The sequence below is a fragment of the Haemorhous mexicanus genome, chromosome 7, assembly GCF_027477595.1.
Source record: "Haemorhous mexicanus isolate bHaeMex1 chromosome 7, bHaeMex1.pri, whole genome shotgun sequence".
Taxonomy (NCBI): Eukaryota; Metazoa; Chordata; class Aves; order Passeriformes; family Fringillidae; genus Haemorhous; species Haemorhous mexicanus.
In genome coordinates, this window is record NC_082347.1 from 31,123,349 (window position 1) to 31,135,747 (window position 12,399).

Sequence of the window (12,399 nt, forward strand, 5' to 3'; positions counted from 1 at the left end):
CTGATTAATGATTTTATAAACTCTTGTGTAGTGTCAATAGTAAAAAGGGTACTGTAGCTGTTATTTCAGCAAGACACATCCATGCCATTTTCTTTGGATAGATTCCTAACCTTGTGTCTCAGAGGTCAGAAGTTGAAAGGACTATATGTATTTATTTGTTCATTGGAAAAAATACTGTTTTCCTACACCCTTATTAGGGAAGATCTAATAGTAACAGTTCCTAGCAATAATAATAATAAAAATAAGTTGCAGCTGCACCCCAGGTAGAAATGTTCATATTTTGTTGTTCCTAGAAGATGGTGATACTGCAGCATTCAGCTCTTGCTGTTGCAAAAAGCAGCCAAGGGTGAAGACCTTACAAGGTGCTCTGAGGTTTCTTTCCTCTCTCATTAAGCTGTTTTGAAAATGCCAGTCAATTTGGTGCAGTTTGCTCTATGCCAAAGGAAGCAGAATTGCTCTTGAGAAGCATTATTATCAACTGGAGAAATAAGTTTTAGGACAAGTTTGGGTGGTGCAGATTTCACCAAAGATGAGACTATCCCAGCCTTTCTTTCAAGCTGATGGTTTTCACAGGAAAACCCAAAACATCTAACACAGTGTTAGTGTTGCCTTACTGTGAAAGGGCCTCAGTGTCCTCTTTCAAACTTAATTAATGTCTCCAATAAAAAACCTCACACTGGTGAGATTAAGAAGTGTCTAGGTGATAATGAAAACAGGAGCTGTTCTCGGGAGCTGCATCCTTGCAAGGGTGTTTGCTGATGGATGTGGAATAGTCAGGAAAGAGCAGGAGCTTTTGGAAAGTGTTTACAGAGAAAGTTTATGCACATTTCTCATAGTGCTGGAGGCAACTTTCTTCTGTTATTATAAAATTTCTGAAGGTCACCATATGCTAATTTTTTTTCTTTACCTCATAAAACTTTTAAAGATAGATGTACTGAGCCAACAGCTACTGGTAGGTATACACAGCAACAGAAAAATGTAGGGCTTATACAGCGAAAATGACTACGACTAGATATATATGTCTGTGTATGTGTTTAATCCAGATTTCTGTGTCCTGTTTAACACTTATGAAGAGGAATCACCACCCCTAAGGATGCTCTGCTGCTGCATGGCATCATAAACAAAATGCCTCTGGAGTTCAGCACAGCCCTGACATTTTGGTTATAGTGCCAATAAACAAGAAACCCCCCGTGGCACGTTGACTGACTTGTTATCCCCACCAAAGCCATGAAGAAATATAGAGTGCTTGCATGGTTACTATATTACTTTCTCCACCTTACTAATTAAAATAAGAATTTTTATTTAGGGTGAATGTTTTAGGGACTGCTGCCATACACTGCATCACACACTTTTGCACTACATCTTTATCTTGTTGAGTTTTTTTCTTTAGCTCACTTGCTGGAGACAAGAACTGGCAAAAATTAAATTTACTGTGATGCAAAGTCTTTTGGACTTTTTTGTGTGGTTTTTTTTTTTTTTTTGTCCTTTTTTTGGTTTGGTTTTGTTGTTTTTTTTTTTTTTTTTTGGTTTTTTTTTTTGGTTTTTTTTTTTTTTTTTTTTTTTTGAATTCATGTGATAGAAAGCTTTAGGGGAATAATAGGATTTTTGTGGGTCTGGTGGAGAAGGCTCTTGGGGTGCTGCTGTGCCAGGTAAATTTGTTGAATTATCTATTTGGAAAGAATTGATAAAAATGAGGAAGCTGAGACTGCAGGGCCTTTTCTGCTGTGAAATCATCTTCATTAAATGTATGGTCATTCATCATCTCTGGTTCAGAAGAAAACCCTGGGCTAACTAACAAGATGTGCCATTTCCTGGTGTCATGGGGCACAGGATGACACAAAATGGGGTCACATCTTTAGAGCTCTATTCCAGCCTGGGACTGGGGAATGCTTCCCATTCCCTGTCAGTGGCTGTGAATGCCTTGCTGCCACTTTGGGAATGTGTCTGATGATACTGGTGGTCCTTCTCACATGGAAAAGCAAATGGTGCTGTGCTGTGCTGGTCAGCAGCAACAGCTTCTTTTGAAGTAAGGTTTTGCTGGAAAAAGTGATTCTTCTTGCTGAAGATGGAGGAAACTCGTGACCACCTAATCCTGGACAATCAAGTGAAGTTTGCCAAATGCTAGCCAGTCTTCTGCAAAAGACAAGAATTTTGTTTCAATTTGCTGTAGAGCAAGCAGGCCAGGAGAACTCCAGAATATGGCTGAGACAGCACGTAGTTAAATTTAGGGGAAAGCACCACTTACTTCTCCACCCTCCCTCTCCAAATTAATGGGAGAGAGACTTAGGGATGAAAAAAATTACTGTAATGGCTGGGCCTAGAGACAGATCTGTGAGCTCCTCAGAGATCCCCTGGGAAACAAATCTAAGACAGGAAGGGCTATTTTAAAAATAATATGCAGTTTTATTTGCTGAATTTTTACAGCAGGTGGTCACAGAGGTCCTGAAATTTTTTTTTTTTTAAAATGCCTGAAATTTAACTGTAATCCTCAGCCTGAGTGTCCCAGCATGCCCTACATACACAAAATGAATGCCATCATCTCTCCACTATCATCTTGGCTTAGTTTGTGTCATAGACCAGTGAAGCTTGTTGATGTTATGGGCTCAGTCCTACAGTCAAGCATCTGCTGAATTCCATGGGAATTTCGTGGTGGAAGGATCCCATAAAAGGCTTTGTTACTGGCCTAGACCTGATCTGAACACAGATGCATTACTCTTACCAATGGAGGCTAAACAGCATGAGTTTGCAGAGATTTGATGGATCTTCCCTCACCTCAAGAGGAAGAGTTGTGCCTCCAGTGTGTTGGTGACTCTAAGGTCCTTGATCTCAAAACCTCAGAACTGCAGTAAGATGTGTGTTGCAGCCTGGTGTGAGGATGGAGGGAAATGTGAGGGGAGGCAGTTTGGGATGAGCCAAAGAAACTCAGTCATAATGGATTGACTTAATCTATTACAGAAAACAAAGTTTTTCTTTATGAATTTGTGCTGATATTTTTTTCTTGGTCAATTCTGATTCCTTATGTGTAGAGATGGAAGTACCTGCCAATGCACCTTGTGACTCACATAGATTTACTCTTGTGGTTGGTGTTTTTAAATTAATTGAAATTAATGAATTTATTTTTAATTTATTTTTTGGATCCTGGGGTAAAATTTCAGAAATTAATGAAATGCCAGCCTGTGAATCCAAGCTTCTGTTGAGGAAGAAAGCAGTATCCAGGGTTTTCTTTTAATGTTTTGCTGACATATGGTGTTTCTAACTCAGTGACAAATTAATTGACTAGATGTAAAAGAGATGGACAGTGCTCAGCAAGGAAGGACAAGATATGCATTATAAGACATCTGGTTCTGCCTCTGTTGGATTATGGATACAATATACATTGGACACCTAACGAGTCTCTGCTGCATAAAGTAGATTCTCCTTACAATAGAATTGCATGCTTTGTCTCTAAATGAGGTTATTATACACACCATTGCACAGTGTTTGAAGAGCTTGGTTGGCCACTGTAGAGGGTAAGGAGAGAAAAAAATTGGAAAACAATTGCACTTAAGACCTTCAATCTATCAATTGTCCCATATTTATCCAAATTACCATTACACTATTACAAAATACAAATATGTCAAATATATGATACATTCAGGGTTGAAATGTTAATATTGACTGGCCAGATTTTGACAAGGACAAGGTGTATTATTCTTTTGCAGTTATTTTTACCTTGAAGTAAAATCTTACTTCATCAGAAAGAAAAGCTGGTAGTGGGAATACCACTATGAAGTGGAATAATAACTCATTACTCAGACTGAATTCTCAATTTAGTATTTGCTGCTATGCAAACCTCAGTCTGAGACTCAGGAGGTTTTGATTTTTCCATAGATAAACTGTGAACAATTTCATTTATAGGGAGCTCTTCCTCAGTAATCTGCAGAGTTTAAGGACAACACTTGCAAAAGTAAGGCATGATTTGAAGTGATTCCATTTTGGGGTCCCACCTAATGACCATTGTGATTCATAGTTTTCAGAAAATGATGAGGTCTAAAAGCTCTACACTCCTTATGTTCTTGAAGACTGGACACCTAAAATTTTACATCTTCCAAATAGCAAACCACTTCTGAAAACCCTGGCTCAACCACTGCAAAAGACCAAATGTAGCAATTTCAGATGGTATGATGGCACCATTTCCCACAACAACAGACAAATTCTGTTCTAAGAGTTGCAGAGAGACCTTATAAAAAAGACAATTAAAAGGGGCTTTGCCAAATCCAGTGTAAATAATCACCTATCCTGCCTTCTTGGCATTTTTGTCTTCCTCAGTTTAGTCTTTTGTCTGCAAGTCTCCTTTTTATTTCCAGTTTTCATTGTACCAAAAAAGGATGTGATCTTACTAAATTGTATTATTTAATGATCTTAGTTTTCCAGGGTAGATAGTAAAACTATTGTAATGTGCAAAACTATGAAGGTGGCTTTATTCAGAGCTTTATTCCTCGGACTAAAAACAAGTACACTCTCAAACCAGCTGAAAGCAGCATTTCAGTACAGAATGCTGTAAGTGCATCCATGGTGTGGTTTCTTTTCAGGCATGGCAATATCCAACTCCCACAAGTATTACTGTTCCAACATAAAGAACGAGGAGACACATGACAAAAATGACTTGGTAATTGTGCTAGTCATAATTGTTGCTGTTTATAATTCCTTTCCCAGAGCCCCTGCAGTTAAACTGAAAGGTTATATGTATATATAAATATCTGTGTGTGTGTACATGTGCTTTGCAGGATTTTCTTTGGAAGAAGTAACTCTTTTGTACAGTCCTTTGCTGACATTTCTATAACCAGCTCACATCCTGTTGGGCGAAGCTGTGATCCTTAATGTAAGGCAATGTGACTCATAAGAAGAAAGATTGCAATAAGCACAGTTTCTAGTGATTAATGTCCTGGCCCTGGATACTCTTCCAGTAAGTGCTGAGGTAGAGAGTGCTTGCTGGTGATGGTGTTTAAGAGCATTTCATTCATGGTTTGAAGTAGCTGGATGTTTATCTTAATGAGCTCTCCCATTGCTATCACAACAACTTTAAATGCCTTATGGCTAGTGAGGAAAGCCCGACACACAGGCAGATTTGTTTCTCCAAATACCTTCCTGACTGAGTTGCAATTTTCAGTGAGGTTGGTTTCCTCTCAGGCTGTGCTGTTGCTGTAGTGTTTTAATAAGTGCTCCTCCTCTTGTCCCTTCCTTAGGAAAAGGAGAAGCTGTATGTGGAGCTGAGGCACATGCTGGCCCGGCAGCCTGGGCCCGAGGCCACGGAGCAGCTGCAGCAGTACCGGAACATCCTCCGGGAGAAGGGGAAGCAGATCAAAGTAAGTGGTGCCCACTGTCCCTGGGGAGGGGCTGCAGGGAGATCCTCAGTTAACTGTGTACCTGCCCTAGTGCACTAGACCAGAAAAGCAGGGTTATCACTGCATCTCCTCAAGATGCCACACAGAGCAGCAAACGAACTTTTTTACACATTGTTCTACTTTGTTTAATTAAAATAGAGGAAAAGTCTTGTTACAATATTAGTTAGCAGCACAATGCTGTAAATATGTATTTTGCATGGGCATTCTGGGATACTGCCAGCTTTTCATTCAGCTTATTCTCCTTCCCTTTATCTTAAACTGTTAATATCTTTAAGAAGCAAATCAAAGCCATCTTATTTTCTTTTTAACAAACTAGTGGGAATATACTGAGAATCCAGTTTTAAGTTAGTGTAATTTCTCTTGCCATGTGTACATGTATATTTAGATTTGCAGATTTTGTGGAGATGACAGGAGGAACCTGTTCTAACCCCTTGTCAGTTGGAGGGAGGAGTTCCTGCTTCCAAAAGAATCTTGTAGAATATTTAAAAAGCATAATATTAAAAAGCGATTCTTTGATAGAATTCTATGATATTCTATGAATAAGCTCATCTTCTCCTATTCTTGCCTGTATGAGAGATGAGGCTCCGCAGGAGTTCATCTACTTCTGCAGCTCCTCTCTCTGTTGAAGTCATCATCTCCTGTTCACTGCATCATAATCACGTCTATACTAACCATGAGGAAAAAAATGCAGGAGCAGATGGGCCCTTAGGAAACAAAGAGGCTGTTATGCAAATCTTAGCTTTCCATGGAGAAGAAAAACAATGTAGAAAATGTAAAATAGAAGCCAGAGTTTAGCTAAACTGAACGTGATTTGAAGTTCTCCATACGTTCCTTATTTGTCTTTAATGCAGTCAATTGCTGCTTTGCATTTCAGGCACAGCATGATGGCATGCGTGCCATTTTGGGGTGCTAGGTCAAGCTATTACCCTTTTGAAAAAAAGAAGGTGCACGATGCATGCTTCTCCTTTTTCAAAATTTTACAGATTCACATATAAGTGGCTTTGTATTCATATTTGCAGTGCCTGGTACTACTTTGCCTGTGTTGATTGAATTACTCCACTTATTAGTGCATCCCTGTGAATAAACCCCATTATTATAAAATAATTCCCTGATTTATTAAGACCTTAACTTTGGATTTGTGCCCAGCTTTATGTCCCAGAAATTAAGAGCTAATGTAGCTATTAATGCCATTCCCGTAAAGCTTGGGGCATATTTTACACGTTGTATTATGGTTAAATGGCATAACCTTTATTTTGTAAGATGTTTTTAGGTGAACAGAGGTGAGATCAAATGAAACATCAAGTGGGAAAAAGAATTGTTGTAGAAAATGATCATGTCTTACATCATCAAATATAAAAAGAGGAAGTGCATGTAAAAGTACTTATGCGTAAGTGAAGCAACATCCCCTGTTTCTGCTGTTTCTTAGGTTTTGTCCTCAGAACTGACTATGTGTGAAACACAGAGCAAAGAATACAAACATGAAATTGAAAGACTTAACAACGAGCTTCTGGAAGTGAAAAAGAAGTATCTGTCTCAGAAACGCAAGGACCAACAGAAGAAGTATGGGAAAACAACAGTTTTTTCTACACAACTTTCTGCATAAGCTAGATTTTTGTTTTAGACCCTTTGGAACAGCATGTGGCCAAATTTGATTGAGGTGATACAGTTTTGTTGCCTTATTTTCCTGAATGTTATCCTTCATGTTCCTTCAGTCTGGTCTGGATTTACCATGATCTATGGCCAGGACAAGAACATCCATCAGAGATGTTGCTGAACACGTTCTGCAGTCCAGTTAAATTATTCATACCAATAAGATGGTGCCCAGAGAACACAGATTAGTGTCTTGTCTCTGACATCAAAGCGTAGAATTATAGAACAGTTTGGGTTGGAAGGGACATTTAAAGGCCATCTAGTCCAACCCCCCTGCAATGAGCAGGGACATCTCCATCCAGATGAGGTGCTCAGAGCCCCAGCCCAACCTTGAATGTTTCTGGGATGGGGCATCTACCACCTCTCTGGGCAACTTGGGCCAGTCTTTCACCAGCCTCATAACAGAAAATTTCCTTCTTGTATCTAGTCTAAATCTACCCTCCTTTAGTTAGAAACCCTTATCCCTTGTCCTATTGCAGCAGGATTTCTAGGCTGTGAGTGCACATGGCTGGCTCACGTCCAGCCTCTCACCCACAGCACCCCCAAGTCCATCTGGGCAGGGCTGCTCTCCATCTGCTCATGCCCCAGCCTGGAGCGATGCCAGGGCTTGCCCTGGCTCAGGTGCAGCCCCCCACACTTGTTCTTGTGGAACCTTAAGAGATTGTCATGGGCCCATTTCTTGAGCTTATTCAGGTCCCTCTGGATGGCATCCCATCCCTCAGGTGAGTCAACTGCCCCATTCAGCTTGTCATCTGAAAACTTGCTGAGGGTACTGAGCATGGGCTTTAATGAGAGAGTTCTTAGATTTCTGTAGTCAGATGATGTGATCTGTTACCAAGTTTTTCTGTATGCACAGAAAGCCTTTTGTCTTTCCACTCATTTCCATCCTCAGCTGGTGCCTTCCTCACACACTAAAGCCAATGGTTCTCTACCATTCCTGAATATAATTCAAAGCTGCCTTTATTAATTCTTCCTTAATTTCAGACAACAAATGATTTGATTACTAAATTAGCAAAATAATCAGTGATAAACAGTGAGTTTTGTCTATCTGCAAATTGCATAATGTTACTTTAATGTTTGGAATTAGCAGCAATCGTGCAGTGCTAATGGCCTTTCTGGAGCTTTAGGATCAATATGTGAGGCTACCGTAACGCCTGATAATCCATTTCCAGCAGCTAAACCTCTCCTTCACAGTAGATTTGGCATTGCCATTTCAGACTCTGGCATCATGTCTCTTTCTGTTCATAACATGAGAAGTTCACCAACATTTTGTTGTTATATCTCACCTAGAATTAATTCCTGTCATAGAAACTCCATTGTTAAGGACATAATTGCTTTAAAATAAAAAAATACTGTGAGAGTTGATGGTAGCTGAACAAGGGCTTGCTATACAGCGAAAGAAATTTTATATTGAAAGTCATTTAGTGCTGGATACACTGTTTATAGGGTGAGGATAAATACCTGCTACTGGGGCAGCTTGTCAGGTTGTTCTTTTGGGCAGTCATGCCCGTAGTCTGATGAGCATTGGTGTCTCTGTGACATTGTGTTTTGGAAGCACATTCAGGTACTGTTAGTGGTGCTTCTGCAGGCTGGCATCATCTTGTGGTCCCCACCAGAGCCTCAGAAGGCACCAGCACTGTGCTGCCAGCCCTGGCTTGCACCTTTCCTGTCTTGTGGCAGCTGAGGGGTGGTGCTGGGCTTTGCTCTCCTCTGCCCCTCATTGCTTTATACCCCAGTCGAGCCTGTTGGACTGCATCCTGCTTTGAAGAACCCAGAGGCATAACTGGGCGTACCAGTCCTGGGTAACTGCAACTTCTGCTGTCTCTGGGCTGTGCTTTGTCTTGGCAAGGGAAAACAACCTTGTGCAGCCCTCCTTCTCCAGCCTCCCAGGTGTGCAGGACACATTGCTGGCATTCTGCCGCAGAGAGAACCCGTTGTTCAGTTAGGTTCTTCCCCAAGGAGCCCTCTTCCCTGCAATCCAGCCATCCCATACTCCTGCTGCCTCAGGCAGGGCTGGACAGGCAGTGCCTGCTGTGTGGATGCTGGCCAAAGAGCCAGGGCCATTTGATTCATACAGCTGCAGATATCTCTAAATCCCAGCTGACAGAAAACCACTGACTTGATTCTCTGTCTTGCTAGCTAATGTTAACATCATGTCTGAGATAAATGTAGCTGGTTTTGCGAATAAAAAGAGGATCCTGTCAGGACCACAGCATTAACCACATTATTGACTACCCTGGTATGAAAGAGAATTAATACTCTTGGATAACCTTACACAAAGTTATCATCTAAAGCTTTTATTGATTTGCACAAGATAGCTTTGAGTTGTGATTTAACATCGTGGTACTGAATAAATGCAGCTTTGCATGTGATGCTGAAGGAATATAGTGACAGTGGGAATTTAGCTTTGTGATAAAAATGAAAATTCAGTGCTTAAGATTTTGGTTGAGAGTTTGAAATCCTCTTTTTCAGCTCTCTGATTCTGAATTTTGCTTTTCCCAGTTGTCTTAGCTGTTCTTGTTCTATCTCTTCCTATTTTTAACTTCAGCTCCTTGAACCCTTTCTGCATCACTATTTTCCTAGTTGTTTCTAGCACCCGGATCCCATTTTGATCTTGATAAGGATTTGTGAGAAAATATGAAGCTTAAATCCACACCAGAGACCTAATCCAGCCGTCCTATATATGTAAATAACTGCACTCAGGGATGTCAGTAGTAACTGGGGGCTTTTGCACGTGACTGGTTGCACATTACTTTTGCATAATATATTATAGTATTCAGTTGCATAGAATTTTCCATACTGATGAGCACATCTGTTTGTTGTCTCCATGGGAGCATGAGGAAAAAATTAGCATGGATTCTGGATCATTTTCTCACCCCAGACTTGGAAGCCCAATGGTGAGATGGGATAAGCCATCTAAATATAGAATGTTAGTCCTGTCAGCTGGCATATCCATTAGGGCTACATTGATGAAATTAAAACCAGTTATAAATGGTTTTTGTTGTTATGTTCATCTATGCCATCTTTTTGCTATTCTCCTACCTCTGTATGGGTCAAGTTTGGAAAAAGATGCATAACTAGACATCTGACACACTTTCTCTGAACTTCTTCCTATCCTGACAGTTACTAAAAAGTAATAATTACGGAAGTGTTTTCTTTTCCCTTGGTGGGGACTGAGAAAAGATGCTCATGTGAGAAGGCTTGATTTTGTATAAGTGTTGTTGCACTCACATTTGTTTTTCAATCTCAGTGACTGTGAAATAAAGTAATGGTACTGACCTTTTTTTGTAAAGCCTTGAGACTTCTGCTGTTATGATAAACTAGAAGTTCATAAAGCTTCACTTGGTTAATCTTAAGTATCTCAGGGCCTCTCTCTGAAGCATCCAGGTATATCACAGTGAGGTTGGAATTTTTCCCTTCATCTTTGTAGTGCTCTGCTTACCTCCCCAACTTTGTGAGAGTGGAACCAGCTTACCCTCATTCCCTTCTCTTGAGGACATCAAAGTCAAGACCTCCTGGATTCTCAGATGGAGTAGCTCCCTGGGGCTGTCAGTGCACCTACAGCACACTGCTAGCTTTCTGCAAATGTCACAGACAGGGCAATTATTGCTGGAACTTTGATAAATTGTGAAGACAGATAGCACTATATATTCATTAAAATTCAACAAAGGAAAAAACCCTCCCCATTGTGCCTTTGATGAATGTAGCTGTTTGTTTGAAAACAGGCATATTCCAGCTAGAACAGGATGGTGATTAGAAATCTGAAGTCATGGAGCTCATGTACATACTTGCTCTAATGAGGTGCTCTGACCATTTTGGGGACTAGCACAAAGAAAGCTCATTTATTTCTAATTTTTAATAATTCCAAACTCCATCAGTGGTTTTGTAATTAGATCCAAACAGACACCTAGTCTTGGAGATTTAGCCTAACAGGCTTTAATCAACACTTTTTAAATGATCTCTTGATACGTGGTTGCATCAAAGAAACTCTGGAGGACACAGATTTCCTTAGTTTGTAAATATCTCTTTGCTGCAGAATGAAATATGAATTTTCTGTTTCTTTGTTTCTATTTAAAGGGAGAAGGAGCGATCCAGCATTCATATGAGGACAAAATTGCCACCCCTCAAGACTCATGTACCTCACTTCAGCTTAGGGGGCTTTCCTTCAAGCAAACCCATTCCCAAAATTGCAGTCTAGGAATGCACTCATCTAGTTGCATTCCTGTTCCCAGTTTCTTGTTTGAGAAACTGTAATTTTAAAAGAGATTCAGAATCTACTGAAATCACTGTATCACCTTCAGGAAAAAAATGATATATTGCATGTAATCAAACACATTTTTACACTGGAATTACATTTTATGTTGCATTTATATATTTTACATTTTATATTGGAATTAACATAGTTCTTTTTACAATCTGTGTACCAAATTTGCCCATTTGAGGCCAGCAGACGCCTGCACGGATGTAAATGGATAGTGGAGATATTTCTTCAATATTGTGTCTCTGTTTAGCACTGTAATGCCACAAAATGCCTTAATATGTAGTTATTTCTCTTTTATCTACCTCAGTTGTAAGCACACACTCCATTTATCTTCTGACTCAAAGCACCTGAAAGAAATGAGAATACAGAAAAGAAGAAAAATTAATAAGCTGATGTTTCAAGCCCTGCTGAGCAAATGCAAAATTAACAAGTCTTTACTTAGATGTACATATGTAGCAGTTCTCTGTGTAGGTAGTGTATAATAGGGTTTATGCAGTGTTAGCTACAGTTGTTAGGAAGATCAAGGAAGTTTGTGGCCACAATGTACATTATTAAGAGCAGGATTGTGTTTACTCTGGTAGATACAAAGTGACATAATTATGTCTGTTCAATCTGGGGACACTGTGCACACTCACTGGGACATGCTGTTCTTCCACACAAATCCTTCAGAGCGATTAAAACTTGGACTCAAAACATGGCAAACTTTATGCTTTAATTTCTAGACACTTGGGCATTTTTGTAACTTTCAGAAATTGTTTTTGTAATACAGCAGGAGCCCTCCAACCTTTTCAGCCAAAAGAGATTTAATTACCATTCATTAACAAGTGAAATAACAAAGTCACGGCATGAGGTGCTGAAGTATAGAAAACTTTCAAGCTGTAAAATAAAATGTTTTGAAACCGATTTGAACGTGGAAGTTTTTTTCCCTGCCTGGGGGATAAAAATACTTGTCCAAAGAGATATGCTGATAAATATTTCACATCCGGAAAAAAAAAAGCCCAAAAAAACCCTTTGCAAAGATTTTGTTCTTTTCTTTGGTGGAATACATAATTAAATATTAAAGCTACTGTGGGAAACTTTAATGGAAGTGTTTAATTCAAAAGA

At 39.7% G+C, this 12,399-nt stretch overlaps 1 protein-coding gene across 1 annotated transcript in view; it reads left to right on the forward strand.

Moving 5' to 3' along the window:
* The window catches only part of CFAP58 (cilia and flagella associated protein 58), a 63,186-nt gene extending 50,988 nt beyond the window's left edge, over positions 1–12,198 (forward strand). The window contains exons 16-18 of the mRNA XM_059850782.1: positions 5,226–5,345; positions 6,811–6,944; positions 11,112–12,198. Of these exons, the coding sequence (XP_059706765.1) occupies positions 5,226–5,345; positions 6,811–6,944; positions 11,112–11,232 (375 nt within the window). The 3' untranslated portion in view covers positions 11,233–12,198. The remainder of the gene's footprint in view (positions 1–5,225; positions 5,346–6,810; positions 6,945–11,111) is intronic.
* The last annotated feature ends 201 nt before the right edge of the window (positions 12,199–12,399 follow it).